Source organism: Psittacula echo, assembly GCF_963264785.1.
Source record: "Psittacula echo genome assembly, chromosome: 1".
Lineage (NCBI taxonomy): Eukaryota > Metazoa > Chordata > Aves > Psittaciformes > Psittacidae > Psittacula > Psittacula echo.
Genome location: NC_137735.1, coordinates 106,375,543 through 106,397,258, shown reverse-complemented (window position 1 = coordinate 106,397,258; position 21,716 = coordinate 106,375,543). Strand labels below are relative to the sequence as shown.

Genomic DNA, 21,716 nt, shown 5'->3' with positions numbered 1-21,716 from the left:
CAACTGTAAACCTAGCACTGCCAAGTACACCACAAAACCACGTCCCTAAATGCCACCTCTGCATGTCTTCCAGCATAGCGACTTAACTACTTTTCCTGGGCAGCCTGTTCCAATGCTTGACAATCCTTTAAGTGAATAAATATTTCCTGATAACCAATCTAAACCTCCTCTGGTGCAACTTGAAGCTGTTTCATCTCATCCTAAACGCCACAATCTTCCTCGCTGCTTCTTCATGTGCTTTTGTGCACTGATCTTTGGGGCCCCAGTGGGGTGCCCAGGAGGTGCTGATTCTGTTGTCCTTCACTTTAAGGGAAGGCAAGGGCCGAAATACTGATGCTAATGCTGAGAATGTAGCTAGAATGACTTCTTTTTTCTTGTTGCTGTCAAAGAGAGAAAGTAAGGATAGGGTGGAGGGGGGATTGCATATCCATCACCTGGTGATTCCACCAGCAGAGCACAGCAGGTCACAGTCGGCATGGCCTTTGCATCCTGGGTTGGTGACCATTTGATTAGACAGCACTGCCTACCAGAGGAGGTAGAGATGAGGACTTGGCAGGGGAGTAGGGTTGGGAAGCAGCCTAGAAACTCTCTTTACCTAGTCAGTTCTTATCCTTACTGTCTGCACCTGCCTTCAAAACTGCTGCTGCTTTGTATCAATTCCCCTCCCATTATTCATCCATTTTGCTATGCTACAGTGTCATGAAAAATGAGCCAGGCTCTGTGTAGAGGCAGGCGGTTGTTTTTGAAAGGCAGCAATTGCTGGATCAATGGCCTGGGAAGCTGAGGGCTCTTGATAGGAACTGGCAGAACTGGGGGTTTGGTATTTTTGTTTGGCTGTGGAACAGGCAGGTTGTGTATCAGGAGAAAAATACCATAATGAGAAGTTTTCATCGAGGCAGCAGTTCCATACAATTGCTGTTGACAGAGCTCCGTGAATATTCATGCGGTTCATTCTTATTTCGTTTTCCTAGGGTTTTTTGCATATTTGTCTCATGTCCAGAATAACCTGAAATTCTAGATGATAGATAAAGCCTCTAATGGTGTTCCCAGTTTGTTGTGCACCAACATGAAGGCATGCAATTTGTGTGTCAAATGCTGTATGTCCTTCCAAGCAGCAAGCACAACTTACATGGGTAACATACACGGACAGAACTGAGGATCAGTCTGGGTTTGTGATACACAGGAAGGGGAGACCTGTCCTTATGTTATGTTTGAAACAGGGGGATGCAAAGAGGGGCAGTAGTTTCTGATGTGAGATCTGAAGGCCCTGTGACAATATGGAGAAGCCAGGAGACTGTTTCAGAAATGACCAAAAGGCATAATTTAGGCATGCTGCCCTGAGGTGGCAGAAGGAGAGTTCTGCTGTGCCGTGGTGCTGTCCAGAGGCTTGTGGTCTGCTGCCTTTTCTGTCAGTGTGTTTTTTTTCTTTTCTGCTTTTTAGATCACGACAGTCTTGGGAGACCAGGCTCTGACTGGAGTGAGACTGTCCAGCATGTCCAACTGCCTGCCAAAACTGACCACTGTGCTGCTCAGCCACAGGCTCGGGGCTCTGTCTATCCTCACTGTTTCCTTTGTGTTCTTTGCTTCTGTCATGTTCTACTGGAGAACTGGAGAGGATGCTGACAGCCAGCTCTACAGCTTGCCTACACAAAGCAGGTGTGAACTGGTTTTGCCTTCCCTTCCCCATCCGACTGCCAGTGGGTCCCCTCCTTCCCCAGGGAATGTGTTTTTTGTGGAGACATCGGAGCGAACTGACCCAAGTTACCTGTTCATGTGCTCTGTGGAGTCAGCAGCGAGGATGCACCCTGGGACGAGAGTCGTGGTGCTCATGAAGGGCTTGGCAAACAGGAACGCCTCGTTACCCAAACATTGGGGCTTCTTGTTGCTGAGCTGCTTCCCCAATGTGGAAATCCAGCCCTTGGACTTGACAGAGCTTTTCTCTGGAACACCTCTGGCAAAGTGGTACTTGCAGGCTCAGCAGCGCTGGGAGCCTTATTTCTTACCCGTCCTGTCCGATGCCTGCAGGATTGCCATCATGTGGAAATTTGGTGGCATCTACCTGGACACAGACTTCATTGTGCTGAAGAACTTGAAGAACCTCACCAATGCCCTGGGTATCCAATCTCAAGATGTGCTGAATGGGGCTTTTCTGTCCTTTAAACCCAAGCATGAGTACATGGAGCTTTGCATGCAAGACTTCGTGGATAATTACAATGGCTGGATTTGGGCGCACCAGGGGCCAGAACTCCTAACACGTGTGTTTAAGAAGTGGTGCTCCATCAGTAATATCCAGAGCACTATGAGCTGCAAAGGTGTGAGTGCTCTTCCCCCAGAAGCCTTTTATCCCATTCCCTGGCAGGACTGGAAGAAGTTATTTGAAGCCATCAGCCCCTCGGTGCTTCACAAGCTCCTTGAAAACACCTATGCAGTTCATGTATGGAATAAACTGAGCCATGGGACAAGGTTACAGATCACATCCCAGGCTTTGCTGACTCAACTGTATTCTCAGTTCTGCCCTGCCACATATGCGAAGATGAAGAAGGACTCTTGAAGAGCAGCCAGGGCCTGCGGTATGACCTGTGGGCCTTTGGCTCCAGGGAAGTTCTGCAACCTGAAGGACACTCAGTGCCTTTCACCTTCCACAGAGCAGGTATTCTGTGTGACAGCTCAGTGATTTTGTACCATTTCCAATATCTGCCTCAGACCCTACGTGCTTCAAATGAACCAGAACCTTAGTTTGGACTCTCTTGTACTTCAGTAGCTCTTGGTGCTGCAGAGAAAGGTGAACTTGTTCATCAGTGCCTATCAGTTGCTGCTCTATTGCTGTTATCTCATTGTTCCTCTTGTGTATTATACCTCAGAAGCCTCTCTGTAGTTTCCACAGCTGCAGAAACCCTTGGCTTGCTCTCTGTACCGTTTCTAAGTATATAAATAAATGCCAGGCTGTGCTATAGGACACGGTTTACCGGAGCTTAGGACCAAATTCCATGAGTGGTAAAGGCTCCTATGGCTGATGAAGTATATAGGGAGTAGATGAAAAATTCTTAAAGAAACGGAAAACATTTTAAATCCCTGCATGGGTCTGTGTAAAGTCTTTCCTGTTTTCCAAAGGTACTTTATTTCAAATGATCTTTTCTACTGTTTTACATTCCACAGCAGTAGGCCAACTTTTCTGGTCCTCTTCTGGAAAACAGGCAGACAAAAGCAGTTTTTACCAGTGTGACTAAAGATCCTTGCTTTGTTGAAAAAAATCTTGTGGGACGTGCATATCTAACCAGTCCTTGACACACTGAGGGTGTCAGTATATGCCTTTTTCTGCATTGCTATGAGAAGGAAAAGCATGACGTTCCTTTTCACTTGAATATTGAACACATTGTGGAAGAACAGAGGCAGGCATGTCCACATCAGCAGAAGGACCCGTGACCAGGTCCAGGGCTAGGATCAGTGTCCTCAGTGATCTTATTACTGTCATTGAGGATCTAGTAAATGGATTATGCATGGACATTCATCTAACTCTTATGCAGGTTATGTAAGCAGGTAAGTGACTTCAGGCATTGCTGCCTGTAATGGGAACACAAATGCCTGTACCATGGACTTTTAAAGTTAGGTGAGATAACGCTGGCTGTGGCTTCTACAAAACCTGGGCAAAGCTGATGAAGTGATAGACCCGCTGTTGATCTGATGGACATGATGACCATTCTCACAGCTCAAAGCATTTCCTATGTGTCCAAGGCACTGTAATTGTAAAAATGCATTTGAAATTAATGTGTTATTAAATGAGAAGAAAAGAACATCTGGTTCTGTTTGTGCCAAATCAAAGTTCCTGTCTGGAAGGCAACATGTAAGTGATGTGTGATTATTTCTTTTTCAGATATGCAGTAGCTAACAAATAAGAGAAATATGTGCATCAATTTTAATACGATCTTTTCCTAAATTCCATTATCTGTTGAAAAGTATAGAGTTATCATGCACAAAGGAAGGTTGATGTAAGTTTGTTCCAGCTTTTAATACGAGGAGAAATATGTCTGAAGATTTGTCAGACATTGAGCCATGGCGCACTGTTGATTAAACATTTCATTGCAGACCAAAAGCAAATGAGTCATCAATTTTTATCAAAATCAGTTGTATAAAGCAACACCTCAACTTACTCTGATATTTGGTCTCTATTCCCTTCCCCTCTTTCTTCACCCCCCCCAGAAAAGTTGCCTGATCACTCTAGGTACTGTCTTCACTACTGGTGTTGAGGAGTACTGGATATGCTGTTCCAATGTGGTGCCCATGGCGGCAAACAACTATCTGTAGCTTGTATTCCTCTATCATCACTGTTTCACGTGTGACTTTTCCTTCAGACAGCAGGAAAATGATGGTGTAAAGGGCAAATTCAAACTCCGGGCTGACACCAATAAAGGTGCTTCCAATTGGCTTGACTGAGCCCTTCCAGCTGAACTGGATGCTCAAAACTTGGTCATCTTTGTCGGGCTGAAAGCATAAACAGAACAGCAGAATAATTTCCAAAACAGCTGCAGCCAGGCAGATAGAATTTCTGACTCAAGATTTTTGAGAGCATTGTGTGATTCAGCCATCCTTGCTTTGCCAGGGTGCTATAGCTGGAGCGCAGCCTTTTCCCTGTCTTCTGAAGCATGTGTGATCATTTATCTCAGTTAAGCTTTAGCAGTGTTGTGATTCTGTAACCACCATTACTACTTTTTAAAATAGGGTTTACAAACCAAAAAAGAAGCTGGACCTGAGGGCATGCTCATATTTCTTCTTACCAGGTTCAAAACACTTGAGCCTATGATGGCATTGTTGTGCCTTGATTCATTGCCACAGCTTTTATCTCCATATCCATTTGTCTTACTTGCAAAGGCACCCTGCTTGTTCTTACCCTGGTTTTGTTCTTCTGAGTGACGTATCCCTTGTAATCAATTTGGTTGCGCTTTTCCTGGAGGTAAAATTGCACCCAGTTGTGCAGACCTAAGATCTGTTTACCACGCCTCGTTTCTCCAACAAAAACGTGTTCAAAACCGCAAGAATCAGGGCTGTAATAAACCAACGAATAATATATAGGTCTCTTATGTGTTTAAATAATTCAGATGGGCATAGGTGAAAGGTAAGAGGTACAAGCTTGGTTAGGCTGATTTATGAGTAGCTTTTTATTTGTCTGGATTTGTTAGGTTTTCTTTCTTATTTTGCACAAATTTGCAATAAAATCTAGCCACAACGTCTAAATTTGATCATGAAGGTTGCTAGTAAGTGCCACAGATGCATCACTGCTGCTTATCCAGATTTTAGCAGGGCTTCTGGCACTGTCTCCCATAACAGATTCATAGACAAACTGATAAAAGTACAGATTAGAAAAGTGGATGATGTGGTAGGCTGAAAGGTAGATGAATGAATGTCTGTGTTTGAAGGCCTGTGATTAGGGACATAGAGTGCAGCTGGAGGCAATTTACCAGTTGTGTACCCCAAGGGTCAGTACTGCTAGTATCAGTAAGTCTTTAAACACAATCTGTGTGGGAGCAATGAACACCTGGGGCTGTCTTACAGCCCTTTGTGTAACAGACAGCAGTTTGGCTTATATTTACCTAAGTCAGAAAAGTGGAGAGATTAGCAGGGGCCATATCCATTAAACATACCTGTCTCCTCCTTTCCTGGCGTAGAGCTGGAACCAGATGTCATAGAGCTGATGTTTGAAATCGGCAAGGTCTGGCTTTGCTAGGTTTTTTTTAAGCAGATACTCATGAGCTAGCTGAAGGATAGAATACCAGGATACATGCAACAGTTTACTTTTTAATTCGGTGTTTTCAGTGACTAAAAAATATCTGCGTTACTCACTTTCATTACTTTTGTCGCTAAGATAGCATCAAGAAAATGATTGTTTTCAGCTATTTCTTCTGGAGTCACTACTTCTGCTACACCAGTTGATGTCTCATAGTTGTCCAATAAGGAAATAAAGGCTGCAGAAAAAGAGAAACTTTCAGCATGCTCATTCTGATGAACAAAGGCTTAATTGTACCTGTGATCCGGACATTGGAGAGTGCCATAATGGAAAGATGCCACATAATATGCCTTGACAGGCCTTAGAGAACAATGCTCCTTTATTTGTCAAATTTCATTCTTGGGTACATTGTTTGTTAGGTGTAGGTCTGGGGGTGACTCCAGGCTAGAACACTGCTGGACTTCTTTTTAAGATAAACAGCTCACTATTGATCTTCTTTATGGAACCAAGTTTTGAAGCAGCAATGATCTTCTACCAAAACAAATTATATCTGGCCACCAAAATTACAGACATAGGCTTATAAACTTGAGCTAAGCTGGCGGGAGGCCTTGTGGGCATTACTTCAGCAGAGGAATAATATGGCATAAACCTACATGAGATGGCTTGAGCTTGGGCACATGGCCACTGAGTGAATGGGTTAATTTTCTCCTTTTCACCCCTTTTGCCCGTGATCCCTGCCATCACTTCATCTACTCATGCTCTGACACTCTGTGGATTCTCAGGGCTGATTCATCACACCAAACTGATAGAAAAGTACGCGAAGTCAAAAACCTAAGTAATTCCCTGCCAGGTTAGTGAGCTGAAGGGACTTGGTGTAGGGTTCGCTGTGTACCAGAGCTGCCCTCGCTTAAGCACAGGATTGTGTGGCTCAGAGAGGAGTGAGGGGAACAGAGAAAACCAGTGCTCCCCATTATGCTGGCTGTTTGATTAGCTTAATGTAACTCTATCTGGAGAAAAGAAAATCAGGGAAGGAAACATGCATTCATAGACATGCTTAAAGTATAGCCTTCCATGGAGATGCAAGCAGTAGCTGTGGACTTTGTGTTATCTGAAAGGGCTAGAAGCTGTGAGCAAAGGAGAAAAGATGACTGACATCTTTTCCAATACCCAGAATAACATCAAAGCAATGGTAAGAGTCTCTTCCATTTCATTTTGTAGTGGAAGAACCACAGAGAAATTTAGATCTGGCTAAGGACAAAAGGATGTTCTGCCTGATGCTACAGGTAACATCCATGCAAATGCTGTGGGAAGTACTTCCAAATTACATGATGCCTGATCCTCATCACCATCTAAATTAAATAGGATGTTATATATTAGCAACACTTAAAACCTAACATGGATTCTTCATGTCATTTCCACCATTAACAAAAGAATGTGTCTCACTTGCAAAAGTTTTTATGCTCTTCAGGCGTTCTTCATTTACATTGTGAAACAGACGTCTGGCTGCGCTGTCACCTTGCTGTGCAGCACCTGCTTTTCCCTAGGAGAAACATTAGAGTAAACCAATGAAAGAAGTAAGATGTCCTTAGAGGAGACAGTGCCTGCCTTTATAATAATAAAAACAAACCCCATAATGCTTTTGGGATTCTTTGTTAGGAATTGTCTTCCTATGAAACTTCAACACCACAGTTTGCCATCATCTGCATAATTGGAAAGGTTGCACTCCATCTTCTCCTCCAGGCCACTGACAGAGATATTAAACAGGACCCAAGTTAAAAAATATATTTATAATATATAAAGATATATTATAGGACCCAAGACAGACACCTGAAAGACTTTTCCGCTTGGAACCAATGCCCAGGTAGTGTGGATCATTGTGTTCTCCATACTGTTCCCTCTCCCATTCTTAGGAAATCCTGCCTATGCATTTAATGGAAATGATAAAGCACGGGCAAAATGATGTTTTGCCAACACCTTTTCCTACAGTACCATACTGCCCTTAATCCTTACATGACTTAGCAATTAGTTACCTGCAAATCAATTGTATAGTCTTTCCCAGGCATAAGACGGTTAACATCCATATCCCACATCTCATTGAAAAGCGTCGAAAGTTCATGATTTAAGGCTTCCCTGTCAAGAAATACAATGAAAAAAGATGCATGCTATTATTTCTGCAAATCACTTCTAGCATCTTCTGATGTCACTCTGTGTTCTGGATTTCAGAGAGTTTTCTGGATTTCGGAGAGATTTCTCTTCTCCCCTCACCTTCCTGTCAGTGCTGCTCTAAAAAACATAGAGCTCACGGTTAATGTTTGTATCTGAAGAATGCAGGTAACCTGTAACGAAACTTGAGCCTTCCCTCAGGTTATTTTAGAGTCTGTTTTAACAACATTTTTGCTAATAAGCCTTCCTGTAGTTTTCCATGCACTGAAATAAACATGAGGATAGTGGTGGTATTTCGTTCAGGAGCATTCTACATACAAACAAGCAGTGTAAAGCCAGCAGGAGATTGTTATCAGCGTGTAGCAACACTATACAACAGAACAGGTAGCACAGGAAGCAAAGCATTCTCTCTCTGTTTTCTAGCAGCAATCTTTCATACACCCTTCCTACCTTCCTGCAAGACCCCATGCTAGAGACGCTTTCCTTCGCCCATATGTGTGGTTATCCTAGCAAAAAGTTAGTGTTGAAGGGTGACCAAGACTCATTTTAAACACACGGTCTGCATGCAATAAAATTCTCTCATGCACTGATCTCTGATGCACATACAAACCTATCCAGGCTGGTCCTTTCCTCATTTTAATAGAATTTTATCCTGCATAATAGCTTATAGTTTTCAGAAGTCTATCCAGCCGTCCATCAATAAGATTAGGAAGGGTTATTATTGTGATGAACCGCCCAAAAGTACCTCCAGTTTCAAGGGCATTAAGTCCAAACTAATACATAAGACCAAGACAAAGAACAGAGTGGAGAAGCAAGAGAAGTGGATTAATCTTCAAATGACTCACAGTTGAATTAATCCATTACAAACCAGCACACGCACTGAAGCCCAGAGAAGGACTGCTTGATAGTTTTGAATTTCTCCTCCAAAGTAAATGCCAAGTAAAGAAAAAAATGAGCCAACATTTGTCAACAATGGGCATTTCTTTCAAATAGTCATTTGGGCAATTTGCCATGATTTTAGCTGATTCTCCCAGACTGAACCAAGGCACTTTCAAGCCCAACTCTGAACCTCGTAACTGATTATTGTTACATCTTCTCCTTCTGTTCTGGCCAGGATGGAGAGGCTTGCTGCATCCTCCTGCCAGTGGCAAATTCCATGCTTTTTAGCAGAAAGAGCAAATAAATATTGTGGTAAGGTGAGAGTCTTCTGATGTGCCAGCCTCGATGGGAGCAGCTTGAGATCCAGAAAGAGCAAAAAAGCCAGCTAGGCAGGCACCTGCCCCTTATTGGCAGGGAGGAAACAGAAGTCAGAGCAGAAAAGAGGGCATTAATCAAATGGGGGGAGCAGTACAGCAAGATTTTATGTGAATTCTTTTGTCCTGGGCTGCACTTCATGGCTGGCTCAGAAACCACTGGTCTAAGCTGTATATTGAAAGAAACAGAACCAGAAAGTATCAAACTATGCCTGTAGAACTGAGACTTCCTCTCCTCTTCTCCTTCCACTATTGAGCAATCCTTTTTCTCTGGAATTGTCTATGTGACTGCGGGATGGAACTCATACAGCCTAAGGTTAGAAGCTCCTGAAAAGCATAAGCAATCTGCGCTTAACTATTTGAGAGCTTGTTGCCTACAGGAATTCATATCCCTGAGATAAGAGCCAAAAGCAGCCAGTTGACATTAACGCACCAGAGGATAAGCTGCAGCAGCTGAGGAGCATAAGAACATATGTGTTTTTATATTATACACAGTATTAGAGTGGGGAAAGAAACCTCCTACAGAAGGGTGGGGCAGACAACCATAACTACTTCATCTGCCACAACTCAGCCTGCCTGTACTGGAATGTGAGCCGTCATGTACCTCAGCTATGCTGGAGGAACTGACAGGCTGATTTTGCTCAGGTTCTGTGATACTTTGAGATCGTTGTTGATGGGAAATCTACAAGGATCACTTGAATTTCAAACCGGGCTTGAATAGGTGTCAATACCTGAAAAAAGGAAAAGGACTAAAAATTCTAGTGTATGGGAGCCAAAGGATATATTTGTTGCTAGGGTTAAACTTGAATATGAAGGAAGATTTTGGTTTGGAACAAGTACTTGGATGGATCTTACATTGGAGCAGAAGGAGGCTGTCACAGCAGAGCCATATTCAGCCATTGCTCAAACCCCAGGCTCTGCTTATACTGCAAAGTGTGGCTTGTGGCATCATATTACCAATACTGGCTATGCAGCCCAAACGAGGCACTTGCTCAACTTCATGTGGAGTTAGCCTCAAGCTGTACCACAGAAGCCACCAACAGCAGCATTTTTGTTTATTTTTAGCCATTCATTCTGTCCAAAATCTCAAGAAGAGCCATTCCTTCTCAAAAGAGCCCACAAATCCATACTAAGCAGAAAACTGTTCATCTCACCTGACCAGCTGAAGTCCCATGAACAGGATCGGCAAATTCACAGAATAGGACCGGAGACGTTTTTCGAACTTCAAGTCTACATTCACATTGCCTCGGACTGACCTAATTTTATTCGATCACTTTTCTCCTGTGTTCTGGACCCTCCTGCTGTGTATTCCTCTGCATCAGGCTTATCCCATCTGTTGGAGTGCCGCCATATTGTGTTTAATACAGTTTTTACTTTGGAAGTAACTACCAGTGGCGGATAGGAGTCTGCTGTCCGTTGAACATCCAAGGTATGTGAAATATTAGGGGCAATGTCAGTTGTTTGTTTGTTTTGGGGTGGTTTTGTGTTTTTTTGTTGTTGTTCTTTTTTTTTTTTTAATATAGATATATTTTGTTCAAAATACATAGTATTTTATGTACATATATTTTAGTACGTATGTATTTTGGTAAAAGTCACCTATACAGGAAATCTGTCATTCCTTCAATACCTACTGCTCATTCTTTGCTGTTGGCAGATTTGTCCTGTTTTTGTAAAGCCTACAAGGCTCTGTTTGATCTTTCCTCCTCTAGAAATGCTATGGAATATTACATGAGCTTATGGAGGGAAGCTCAAGGTGTCTACTCAGGAGAGGGTTATAGCAAAAGCATACCTACAGATTTCAAGCCTCATATTTGTTTAATAAATATACTTCTACTAAATGTATTCCTGCTTTCAGAAAATGTGTCCCAAACCTCTATAGTCACCTAATATTATAAAATAAAAGCCTTTTCTCTCCTTCTTCTCTGCTGGGTGCTATCACACTCTCATCATGAACTTTTCCTCTCATTTTGTTGCCCCTTTAGTTCCCAGAGCAGAGGTCCTGTACACAATTGTAACTTAAGACTGAAATAAAGAAAACTATATCCCTGCCAAAGCAAAGAACTTATTCAGTGGCTTACATAGTCATCTTGTAAAAATTCTTTCTGGACAGTACTTCTTTTAAAAATGTCCATAAACTTAGCTTACATATATGAGGTGAAACAACTTCAAAGAGAAGCAACCAAACACCTTCATGCAAATCCGTGACGCACAGCATTTAGGTAAGATCTTCTTGGGAAAGAGTATTGTGTATTTACTCTCTGCTCTTCCATACGATTATATGTATGACTCAAACCAGAGATTTTTATCATTAATTCTCAATCCTCTCCCTGTGTTGAAATCTCTCAGTTGTTAGATCTGTGCTTTCACAGGGGATAAATTATTTCTTTGCAAGAAGTCTGTTCAATTGGATTTTATCCAGTTAAAGTCTTGCTTAGATGTGCTTATGTGCACAAACCACCCAACAACAACACTAAGTCTGCACTTGTAAGAGATGAGAAAGCTTTTTGGGGAGGCTCTTTGCAATAGTAACTCCAATACACCAGCAATGTGGCTAGAGCAAAAGAGTCTAACATCTCCATTTTGTTGCAGCTTTTGAGTGAAACATTCACATGGTGTGTCTGTTTTGTCCAAGTTATTTTCTTCTATGAAACCTTCATTCTATGCAAAACAACGCCCCAAGAAGTCTTTTATTGCTATAGATCAGAAATTACTCAAGACATGAAGAGAATTTACAGGTCAGTGGCAAATCATGTGAGCAAGTCAACATTGTCAAAGCAAGAAAAAACATGTCTTGCAAATGGGTCAGATGAAGCCCTGCAAAGAAGGTTTGATGGAACATCTAAAGTAAATTTACCTTCAGTGATCCTTTGAACATCATCCAATTTTAAAAAGCCTTTAATCTTGGCATAGAGAAGAAAAGCATTTGGAAAGCCTGGTGAGCAACCATTTACAAGAAGTTCCCAACCATTTAAAAAAATTGGTTCAAATGTTGTGAAATACATGCATCAGCTTATATGGTTAATAGAAGATACAAACAATTATCTTGATTTTCCTCTCATGCCAGTGTATATATATATAAATATATATATTTATATATATATAATATATATTAATTATATATATAATTATATATAAAATTAATATATATATATTTATATATAATATATAAATATATACCAGTCTTTTACTTGAGTCTAGTGATATTTTTCTTAGTTTAAAGCTGGTAGGTGAAATAGCAAAAGACAAATAAGACAGATTTTGTAGGTGGAAAGAAAAATGTTGTCTATGGACAAAATAAGGGTAGGCAGTTACTGGGCAAACACTTTGTCAGAGTCCTGGGAAGGCACAGTGATGTTTGGAGAACCAACTCTATGTTATCAGCTATGTCTAAGCAAAATCTGGTCTCAGCATGAGCTTATTTTAGCTAAAGCAGCTTATGTTTCCTTTGTCTCATCCATTTCTTAAGCTGAGTTAGTGAAATAGAATGGAAACAGGAAGTGGGGTTATTCCTGTGCTGCATTTCACATAACTCCCTTTTACGCGTCTACCAGAACAATATATCCCATCCCCACTGCCCTTCGCGTTAGAGAAGCATTAGTATGATTTTCTCTTACCCATTAGCCATGACAGGAATGAGTTATTCTCTCAGCAAATACACTGAAAAGGGATAAGGCAACTGGAAGCTCAGAAATCCTCCTGGTAGTCCAAAGCATAGAGCTGTCTCCCTTTTATACTCCATTTGCTAGCTGAGGACTGTCACTCAGACTGACGGACAGCTCAGGAATGCAAGGGAGAGGCAGGAGTGCCAAACCCCAAAATAAGACATAGAGTGTAAGGACATAACAACATCTCACGCCTCTCTCGGTGCAGGCATGCTCATACCAGGAAGTCAGAGTCACCACTACCAGGCTCCTGCTTCACCTTATCACTGCAGGCAATCAGTATGGTAGGGAAAACAGAAGGTGATGGCAGAGAGACACATAGTGACCAACACCTTCTCCACCCGGGTTTTCAGATGCAGTTTTGAGATCCTTGTATGAACTTCAGGCATGAGTCACAGCATTCTGCCTGGATTATTTGTTAACAGATTTTTAGATGGCTACAAGAATTTTGGCCCTGAAATAAACACTGCAAGTCTGAAAGCTTTGACTGAGACGGACAAGGCTGTTCTCAACTTGCTGTGCTATATACAGTTATTATTTGACAATAAAAGGGAAGATGATAATAATCAGAGGTCAAAAAAATTACAGGTGGGGAAGAAAAAATAAACAATTTATGTTTGTTTATTTACCGCTTAAATTGCTAGTTGCAACCTTGTAAATATTAAGAGGTATTATAATCAGGAAATATTATATAAAGGCAGCATTTTGCATGTACCACTGGAAGCAAGTGGTGGCAGGTGCTGGCAAGTGGAGGTACCCACTCCAGTACCTGTCCTGGGATGCACGCATTCATCATGTGGCTAAACTAACCTTCAGGTGGTTGAATGCTTAATTTTTTTTATAATTTTAAAATTCTCTTCTTCATAGCTATTAATTTCAGAAAACCATAGCTTTAGATTTAAACTGTATATATGTGTATACAGAAGCCAAAATGGTTTGATGTTAGGCCACCAGTTACAGAAATGGTTCTGTACTTCTGGTCCACATGGACTTCAAACAATCATATTAGAGCCAAACACATCTCCCAGTAGTGGAGATACCTGACACATGGAAATGCACAGGGGACAAGACACACAGCTAGCTCACTTAAAACACTTAAAAGTGAAGCTTCCTTCTTACATTGGTAGGGGAAATTTATGTATCTCAAAACTGAATATCCTTAATTTTAACTGAAATTTTCTTTACCTTTTTTTGTTAGTATTTATTGCAGTTCTGGGTAAGCAAGGACAAAAAATACAGTTCCTGAATGCAGGCGTTATTTCTCTAGGCTTTAATTTAAAATACAAAAGCCAGTGGACATAGTCTATCTATAAGAAAGTTGCAACTCCTTTATTCACACTAGCAGAAGGAGCCCTGATGGGAGCCCAGGGAATTTCCATTTACAAGCAGCAGCATCACTGGAGTCAGCAATTTTCAGTTAATCTTTGATAAAATTACAGGTCAGATCAGTAGCATTGCTAGTAATTTCATAACCATGTACTTAAATCTCTTGTAAAACTTCTATCCTATGATTTAGATGTTGAGCTAACAAAAACTTAAGGATCCCAGAGAGTGTAAAATGGTGTAAACACTGCCAACAGAAACGAAGCACTGATCAAAGGCAAATGAGATCGGCACAGAATCTGTGTCGTTCTCAGGTCTAACACAGGCAGTAAGAAAACCTGAGTGTCCAGAGAGCGACCTAGCTAACACCATGGGTTGGCTTTCTCTACTGATAAGATCAAGCAGTGCTTTGTCAAACTGGGGGCACTGTTCGTTTACCGTGCAGGAGCTGAGGTCAGGCTTTGCCTGCTCTCTGTTCTTCTTGTCTGACACAAGGGAAAGGGGAGGGTATTTGGCACTGTCTCACTGACATGTGAACAGCATTTCCAAAGAAATAGGGCAATAGACTTGTGGAAGATGCTCTGCCTGACAAAACTGCCACCTCAAGCATCAGATGCTGACCTATTCTAAGGTCAAGGATCAAGGAAACCTTGTGAATAAGACCTGTTTCTAAAGCATGTAGGCATCTATGTGCGTTTCTGGCCTAAGTATTGCACTTTTCTAACCAGGGTAGCCAGTGGATAGGTGCTGTTTTTTTCACCTCTAGTCAAGTGCCTAAACTTCCCTGAAGAGGGAAAGGGCTCATTCAGCATTAATTTAGACATCCTTGATGTACCTAGAGAGGGTGAGTGAGAACACTGTGCTTTGCATGCTTCCAGACCAAAGCAGCCAAGAGGGCTCACACATGCACAAAGGGCTGGACAGGCTCACTCAGGGAGATTGAGTAAAAGCTGGCAGCTAGAATAAATACAGTGCAGATTTATAGCAGGCTCAGTCCTTTCCCCAGAGAAGCCTGAACAGGCCTTTGGGTCATGTTTTATGTGTGGGTATAGGGAAAAGGAAAGTTTGTGAGACACTTGAGTTCACTAGACATTCCTATGGGAGCTTTAGCTATTGCCATTAAGTCTCCACAAACTGACCAATACCGAAAAGCAGTGCAGACATGCGCCTGGGCTGGTTAGTGGGAACCAAGTCAGGTCAGAGCTCACTGTGAGCAGGGACCAGGGAACATGAGGACTCCATCCTTCCCTAAGTGACAGTGGTGTTATAATCCCTTTGTTTACTCAAGAGTTTCTGGTGAAGCAGCTGTCTTCAAAGCGAAAACTAAGAGGATTACATAGCCAGCCATGCTTCTGTCATAGAAATGCCAGGAAAAAGAACTCCATTCCTGCAGCTAAATGTCTTCAGCTAGACTGTGCAGTGATTTGACTTGCTTACCTTTAGATTAGTCTGTTAACCTTCTCTTATTTGCCAGTGCTAATTCCAAGGTTCAATAGGTAAACCATGGCTGACTTACGAGTGTTCCCACAGCTGGACAAATTGCCTGCACAGTCAGCAGGCCCATAGGCTAGGAGAAAGCAAGTGCTTGGAGGTGCAGGTGGCTCAGTACCCCTATGTGAGCAGAGCAGCTAAGGCAGGATTTTTTTTATTGTTTTGTTGGTTTTTTTTTTTTTAATCTTAATAGTAGTACTGTGAAGCATGCACCTTCCTTGATTTTGTAAGGAGGAATTGTGTTTAGGAATCATCGTGGCCTGTCTACTGAAAGTAAAGACATCTTAATTACAGAGTTTTGAAGCATTTCACATTTAGCACGTTTGCTTATTAATCATTAATTTGTATACATCGATGTAAACCAGAATTTTAGGCGGTCTGGCTGAAACACCCTGTCTTGTTGCACAGCTCAGTTCTTGTGTTTTTCAATAAACATCACCATTAATCACAGAATCACAGGATCATTAGGGTTGGAAATGACCTCTGGAGATCTTCCAGTCCAACCCCCTGCCAAGGCAGGGCCAATCAGAGCAGGTTACACAGGAATGTGTCCAGGCAGGTTTTGAATGTCTCCAGAAAGGGAAACTCCACAACCCCCTGGTCAGCCTGTTACAGTACTCTGCCACCCTCAATGCAGAGAAGTTCTTCCTCATGTTGAGGTGAAACTTCTTGTGTTTTAGTTTATGGCCATTGCTCCTCATCCTGTTGCTGGGCACCACTGAAGAGAGTCTGGCACCATCTCCTTTGAGATATTGATCTGCACTAATGAGATCCCCTCTCAGTCTGCTCTTCTCTAAACAGGCCCAGCTCCCTCAATCTCTCCTCATAAGAGAGATGCTCCAGATCGCTGATCATCCTTGTGGTCCTCCACTGGACCCTCTTCAGTAGCTCCTTGTCTTTCTTGTACTGAGGAGCCCAGCACTGGACACAGCACTCCAGATGTGGCCTCACCAGGGTGGAGAGGAAGGATCAGCTCCCTTGACCTGAGGCCACACTCCTCCCAGTTAACCCCAGGATGCTATTGTCTCTCCTGGCTGCAAGGGCAATTGATGAATCACGCTGTTGGCTGTCACCAGCCTAGATGAGATGGAGTAGATTTGCAGAAGGATTTGGAATTGCCATTGCCAGAGCAGGGCATCCTGGCACCCAGGACACCTTTCTCCTACAACTCTGTTGTATGCAGGTGCAGGCTCTGAAGCAGTACAAGAGTGGGAAATTAAGCCTTGAGAAATTTATTTGATATAATGATGAACTGTGGTGCTGATACTTACTTTTTAATAATACTCTTATGATACTCTTTTTTATCTCAACAAAATAGCGGGGGCTTCAATTGCTGGTTAGAAAAGGAAGGTACTGTAATTTTATTACCCTTGGTTTCCCCATTATTATTTATGCAGTTAATAAAGGGCAAAAGGACGTTATGCATGAAGAGTGGTAACACAGTTGGGTCAGGCGCCACTAATAAACACCGCGCGTGTGCACGCTCGCACAGTATGGGAATCCGAGACTAAAGGCTTACACCAGCTTGCCACCCGCAGCGCCACCTCAGGGACCGGGGACCGAAGCCCGCGGTTCTCCCCACAGCGACCGGCCAGAGGAGCACTACCAGAAACAACGGGGTCAGAGCCTCTCCCACGCCGCTCCCTACCTCCTCAAGAGGAAGCACGCCCTTCCGCCTGTCCCCCGGCCGAGGGGCCCCTCCCCTAGGTCCCGAGCCCACACCTCCGGCCCCGCCTGCAGCGGCCGCGGGCCCTGGCACCTCAGCGGGGAGCGGCTTCCACCTGGTGGCCACACGGCTCGGCTCCGGCGGCGGCCAGCAGGGGGCGGTATGGTGGATACGCTGACTGGTGGGGCGCTGCGCGCCGCCGCGGGGTGGGGCGCGGTGGGCGGTGCTGTCGCGGGTAGCAGGGGGCAGCGATGGGGGCGCCGCTCAGCACGGTGAGTGAGTCCTGCTCGGGGTGGCGGCGGGTGGCTGGACCTGCGGGCGCGGGTTGGCGGCTGCGTAGCGCTGCCTCCTGCCCCGCTCCTCCCGCCGAGGTCCTGAGCGAGCTGTGTTCAAGGCCCCGAGGCCTGCCCGCGGGGGAGAGGAGAGGCGCGGCCTCACCGCTAGTCCTTCACGGCGCCGGGTCTGGATGTGTTAGTGCCGGAGCAGAGCGGGGGCCTCTGGGCGGTGTGACAGGGTACCCCAGGCATTTGCTGCCTCCGCTGCCGTGCGCCCAGCCGAGATGCGGTGACCCTAGGACCTCCTCAAGGCTGACGTGGGCTGGGGGCCGTGTTCCAATATGTGCACCCTTTGTGTGTGCGAGCTGTGATGGTGCTTGTGTTGTGTGCTGTGGCGTGTGCGGTTACTCTCCGTTCCGTTCTCCGAATCATTTTTCAGCGCTCGTGCTGATGGCTTTAAAGCCACAAGCCTAGCTGTTGCTGCTGTAGTGGAGAGCTCCTTGGGAATCATGTCTGCCGAGCGGTGGATTTGCAGTGCTGTTAACTGTGGCACGCATCATAGAATCAGCTAGGTTGGAAACGACCTTTAAGGGCATCATGGCCAACCGTTACCCCAGGACTGCCAAGTCTGCTGTGAAAACATGTCCCTAAGGGCCTCATCTACATCGTTACTTATGCAGCCTGATATGTCGTGTCTTTCCTCTGATGCATCTGCTCAAACGTTTCTGGCTCTGGGTTTGTGAGAGGAGCCAGGACAGAGCTGAACACAGCAGTGCTAGTTTGGGTACAGTTAGTTACTAGGTTACTTGAATAGAAGAGGATGAGGCAGATGTTAAAGCTGCAGAAGAAATGCTTGTCCCTTAATCCTCTCATTATTTTCTAAAGCATATGAGAAGAATATTTAACTAAAATACTAGAACTAAATAAACTGCTCTGTGTGCCCCTGCCTTGGCAGGGGGGTTGGACTGGATGGTCTACAAAGGTCACTTCCAACCCTAATGATTCTGTGAAAAGCACTTAAAAATAGGGTTTGAATGAAGAAGTGGAGCTTGAGGGTACAAGAGTAGTCTTGCCAAAGCAGCATTAGGGTTTGTGTGTTTGTAGGGCAGTTGGGTGATGGAGTGGCCTGCCATAAGCTTACCTATTTAACTGTGCCTTGCTCACAATGCCTCAGTGGAAGGGGCTGGCAATCTCAGTGCTGTGGCTTTTTTCTCAAGGCCTTTTTTGTTATACTGCAAAGGTCTGTTTCCATTAATAAAAATTCCTGCTCTATTACTGATTTTGTAGTCTCTGTTAGCAAGGATTTGTGCAACTGGAAACAGTGAGTCACCAGATCTTCATTTAGTGATTCCTGGCCTTGTGGTCAGCCAGTCGTTCCTGCTGCTGCTCTCGATCTGATGCAGCTTCCATGATTGCAGTGCAGTTATCATCATGAATGTCTTGATACACTCTGTGATAAGAGTATATAGATCAGTTTTAACCCCAAGAATGTATTTCTTAGCACAGATAACTTTTTGTAATCATTCAGGCTTCAGTTCTTGCCCTTTTCTCTGCCCATCAGTTGATACTTCCTGGGTAAGGAACTAAAATAGCTACCTGAATTAACTGGTTTGCTGTTTCTTTACAGGCTAAACCCCATTAGGCTTTTGCATTAATTGGCCATAAATAACAAATTGCCTTCCACTAGGCTAACACTGTGCTGAAAGTATTTGTCAAAATTAAACTTCGTTCTGTACCGGTAGACTCAGATATAGTGCATTGCTTCAAAAAGTGATGATGATGCTCATGTGGGGGAAGAGTGTGTTAATGTCATTCACTGAACAGCTGCGGTAGCTTTCACTTAACAGCTGATGACCCAAAAATATTTGCAAAGATGGGAAAAGCACTTATGTCTGCACATAGGTGAAGAAGCTGACTTAGAGGTAGTATTTTGAACCTGCTCTTCTCCTGCTTTCCTGATCAGCTGTTACTGGCATACATTAGTGTTGGAGTTGGAACCAAGCCTAAGTTTTTTAATTCACTGGTTGTCAATTTTGCTAGACCACAGCTGTGCTTCTTTGGTCCATTTTAGATGGCTACATCTGTAAATGAAGCTAGTTTATTTTAACTTTAATGGTTTTTTTTGAAGCATCATTTGCAGCGGATTCAGCTTCCTATCTCCAACAGGTCTTGTGCATCTGTTGCAGTTCTCATCAGGGAGTTTATCTGCTGCTCTGTCATTTTCGTAACTTCCCTCTCCCCTTTTTTGTGACTCAAAAGTTCTTCCTGGAGCTACAGTAATCTGGTGGATCTGTAGAATTAAGGAATAACATTCCTGTAAACTCCAGCTTCTTCAGGAACAACCTGTGTGGAGCTCTTTCAGTATTTTCAAATGAAAGTGAAAAAGGCAGTGTGTGTGTTCTGTGTGCATGGCATGGTGTGTCTTCAAGCTATACCAAGTGTTGATATGTTTTAAACCTGTACAGCAGCATTTTAAGAAGAGAGAGCTTATATAATGTCCCTTTTTTAATTTTACGTTTGCCACAGTTTAGTAATAATAATATTGGAGTGTTTATAGCCTCCTGAGAACTGCCACACTCACAGAGATGAGGTTCTAAAATGCTGGTCAGGTCACTTGAAAACGAAAGTGAAAGTTAACCAGGCAGGACAAAGATGTGCACTGTATGCAATCTAAGTACTTTGCTCCTCGCCTTCCTTCCCGTGGTCGTGCTTTTCCCCTCTCCTCTGTTAAAGCATTGAATAACAAATTACAGAATTGGTGAGGATTTTTGTAAGTAGTTGATCAGTTTATTCTCCAGTCTTAAGTTAGGACCACGTCTACCTACACAGGTGATTTTGTAGGTTGTTACAGTGCTTATCTAATCTGGCACAACATGTCCCTGGGAACAGGCACTAGAAACCGAAACAAAGGCAACAGGCTTGTAGCTGAGCATGATCGTGGCTGGCTTTGCACTTGTAGCCTGTGGGTGACCCATTTTCAGCCCTGTAGACCCACCAAGTGGCTGAGGCGTCTGATATTGGGTGGGAAGGTGACATCTTCCTTCCGTCTGGTCCACAAAGCTGTAGTTGCAGTGTTATGGTCTCTTCTGTGCTTTCCTGGGTGTGATCACTCAGTCTCTCCCAGCTAGGCAACCTGTGCATGATGTTGGGCATGGAGATGGTGGTGTGATGGCATAACCTATTCCCACGTTGTGGGGCTTCAGCCCCAGGGATGAAGCTCATCTCTGCAGCCGGCTACGCAAACATAGAATCACAGAATGGCTTTGGTTGGAAATGAGAAACATTAGGCCTTAGCTGAAATAACTACTTTTTAGCATGAGTATGACTTAGCACCTAAATGTGAATGCTTGCTCAACAGGGGGCCCCTCTGAGGGTGGGAATCTGCCCTTCTGGTGAGGCATGATAAACAGTACGTTAGAATTTGGGCCTGTAGATGACTTGCATCTGGTTCTGCAGGGACACCCCTAATGGTAAGATATGATAACAATTTGAGCAAAGAATTAAGCACGTAGCTTCAGATATTAGCAGTTGAAAGCTAAAAGGTGACCAATAGACTGTCACTGTAGCCCTAACTGAAGTGTGCAGTAGGAGAAGAGGACTACAGTTCTATAACTTCCCAAATTGTATGTGTGGATGCTTTAGATAAGATTATATCAAGATGAGAATGTAAAGTATAAAAAAACCCTGAAATTTACTGTGCTTTGGAGACATGTATGAAGGTTTGAACCCCCATGTGCTCCCGGCGCCAATAAAGGTCTGTGCTGTGATTTCTTTGAATTAGAAAGGACCTTAAGATTATCTAGTTCCAACCCCCTGCCATGGGCAGGGACGCCTCAGGCTAGACCTTGTTGCCCAAGGCTCTGTCTTGTTGCCTCCAGGCGCTGTGATATAAAAGGCCCAAAGCAGTGGATTGTGTTAAGTGATACGGTTGAGGTGTCTGCACATCCGTGCACCAAGGAGCACAGAGGCACAACAGTGTGGGAGGAGCCTGGGTGATACCCTGACCCAGCTACTCTCAGGTCCATCACAGGAGAGCAGCCAACTCATGGAGGTTTACGTCCCTACAAGTGCACACAAAGAAACACTGGCAGGCTGGGGACCTTCCTAGAGCTTTTTGGGGGAACCATTGTCCCCTGGGTCAGGGGTGAGGCAGGTACCAGTAGG

The 21,716-nt window shown here is 43.7% G+C and overlaps 3 protein-coding genes across 8 annotated transcripts in view; 2 read left to right on the top strand and 1 right to left on the bottom strand.

Annotated features, from left to right (window-relative positions):
• The window catches only part of LOC308231041 (lactosylceramide 4-alpha-galactosyltransferase-like), a 29,005-nt gene extending 25,041 nt beyond the window's left edge, over positions 1–3,964 (top strand). For both annotated transcript variants that reach the window (XM_080636141.1, XM_080636140.1), the window contains one exon: positions 1,442–3,964. In XM_080636141.1, the coding sequence (XP_080492267.1) occupies positions 1,493–2,551 (1,059 nt within the window). In that variant the 5' untranslated portion in view covers positions 1,442–1,492 and the 3' untranslated portion in view covers positions 2,552–3,964. The remainder of the gene's footprint in view (positions 1–1,441) is intronic.
• A 251-nt stretch (positions 3,965–4,215) lies between these two features.
• On the bottom strand, positions 4,216–10,559 carry LOC308217070 (poly(U)-specific endoribonuclease-B-like; the record flags this gene model as incomplete). Its single annotated transcript, XM_080609779.1, has 8 exons — positions 4,216–4,479; positions 4,886–5,039; positions 5,637–5,749; positions 5,836–5,957; positions 7,163–7,259; positions 7,750–7,849; positions 10,290–10,391; positions 10,525–10,559. The coding sequence occupies 8 exons, from the start codon at positions 10,557–10,559 to the stop codon at positions 4,216–4,218; spliced, it is 987 nt and encodes a 328-aa protein (XP_080465905.1).
• A 6,926-nt stretch (positions 10,560–17,485) lies between these two features.
• The window catches only part of CYB5R3 (cytochrome b5 reductase 3), a 31,957-nt gene continuing 27,726 nt past the window's right edge, over positions 17,486–21,716 (top strand). For 4 of the 5 annotated variants that reach the window (XM_080639255.1, XM_080639253.1, XM_080639251.1 and 1 more), the window contains exon 1: positions 17,569–21,306. In XM_080639255.1, coding sequence (XP_080495381.1) covers positions 21,262–21,306 — 45 coding nt within the window. In that variant the 5' untranslated portion in view covers positions 17,569–21,261. The other variant, XM_080639254.1, reaches the window with a different exon arrangement.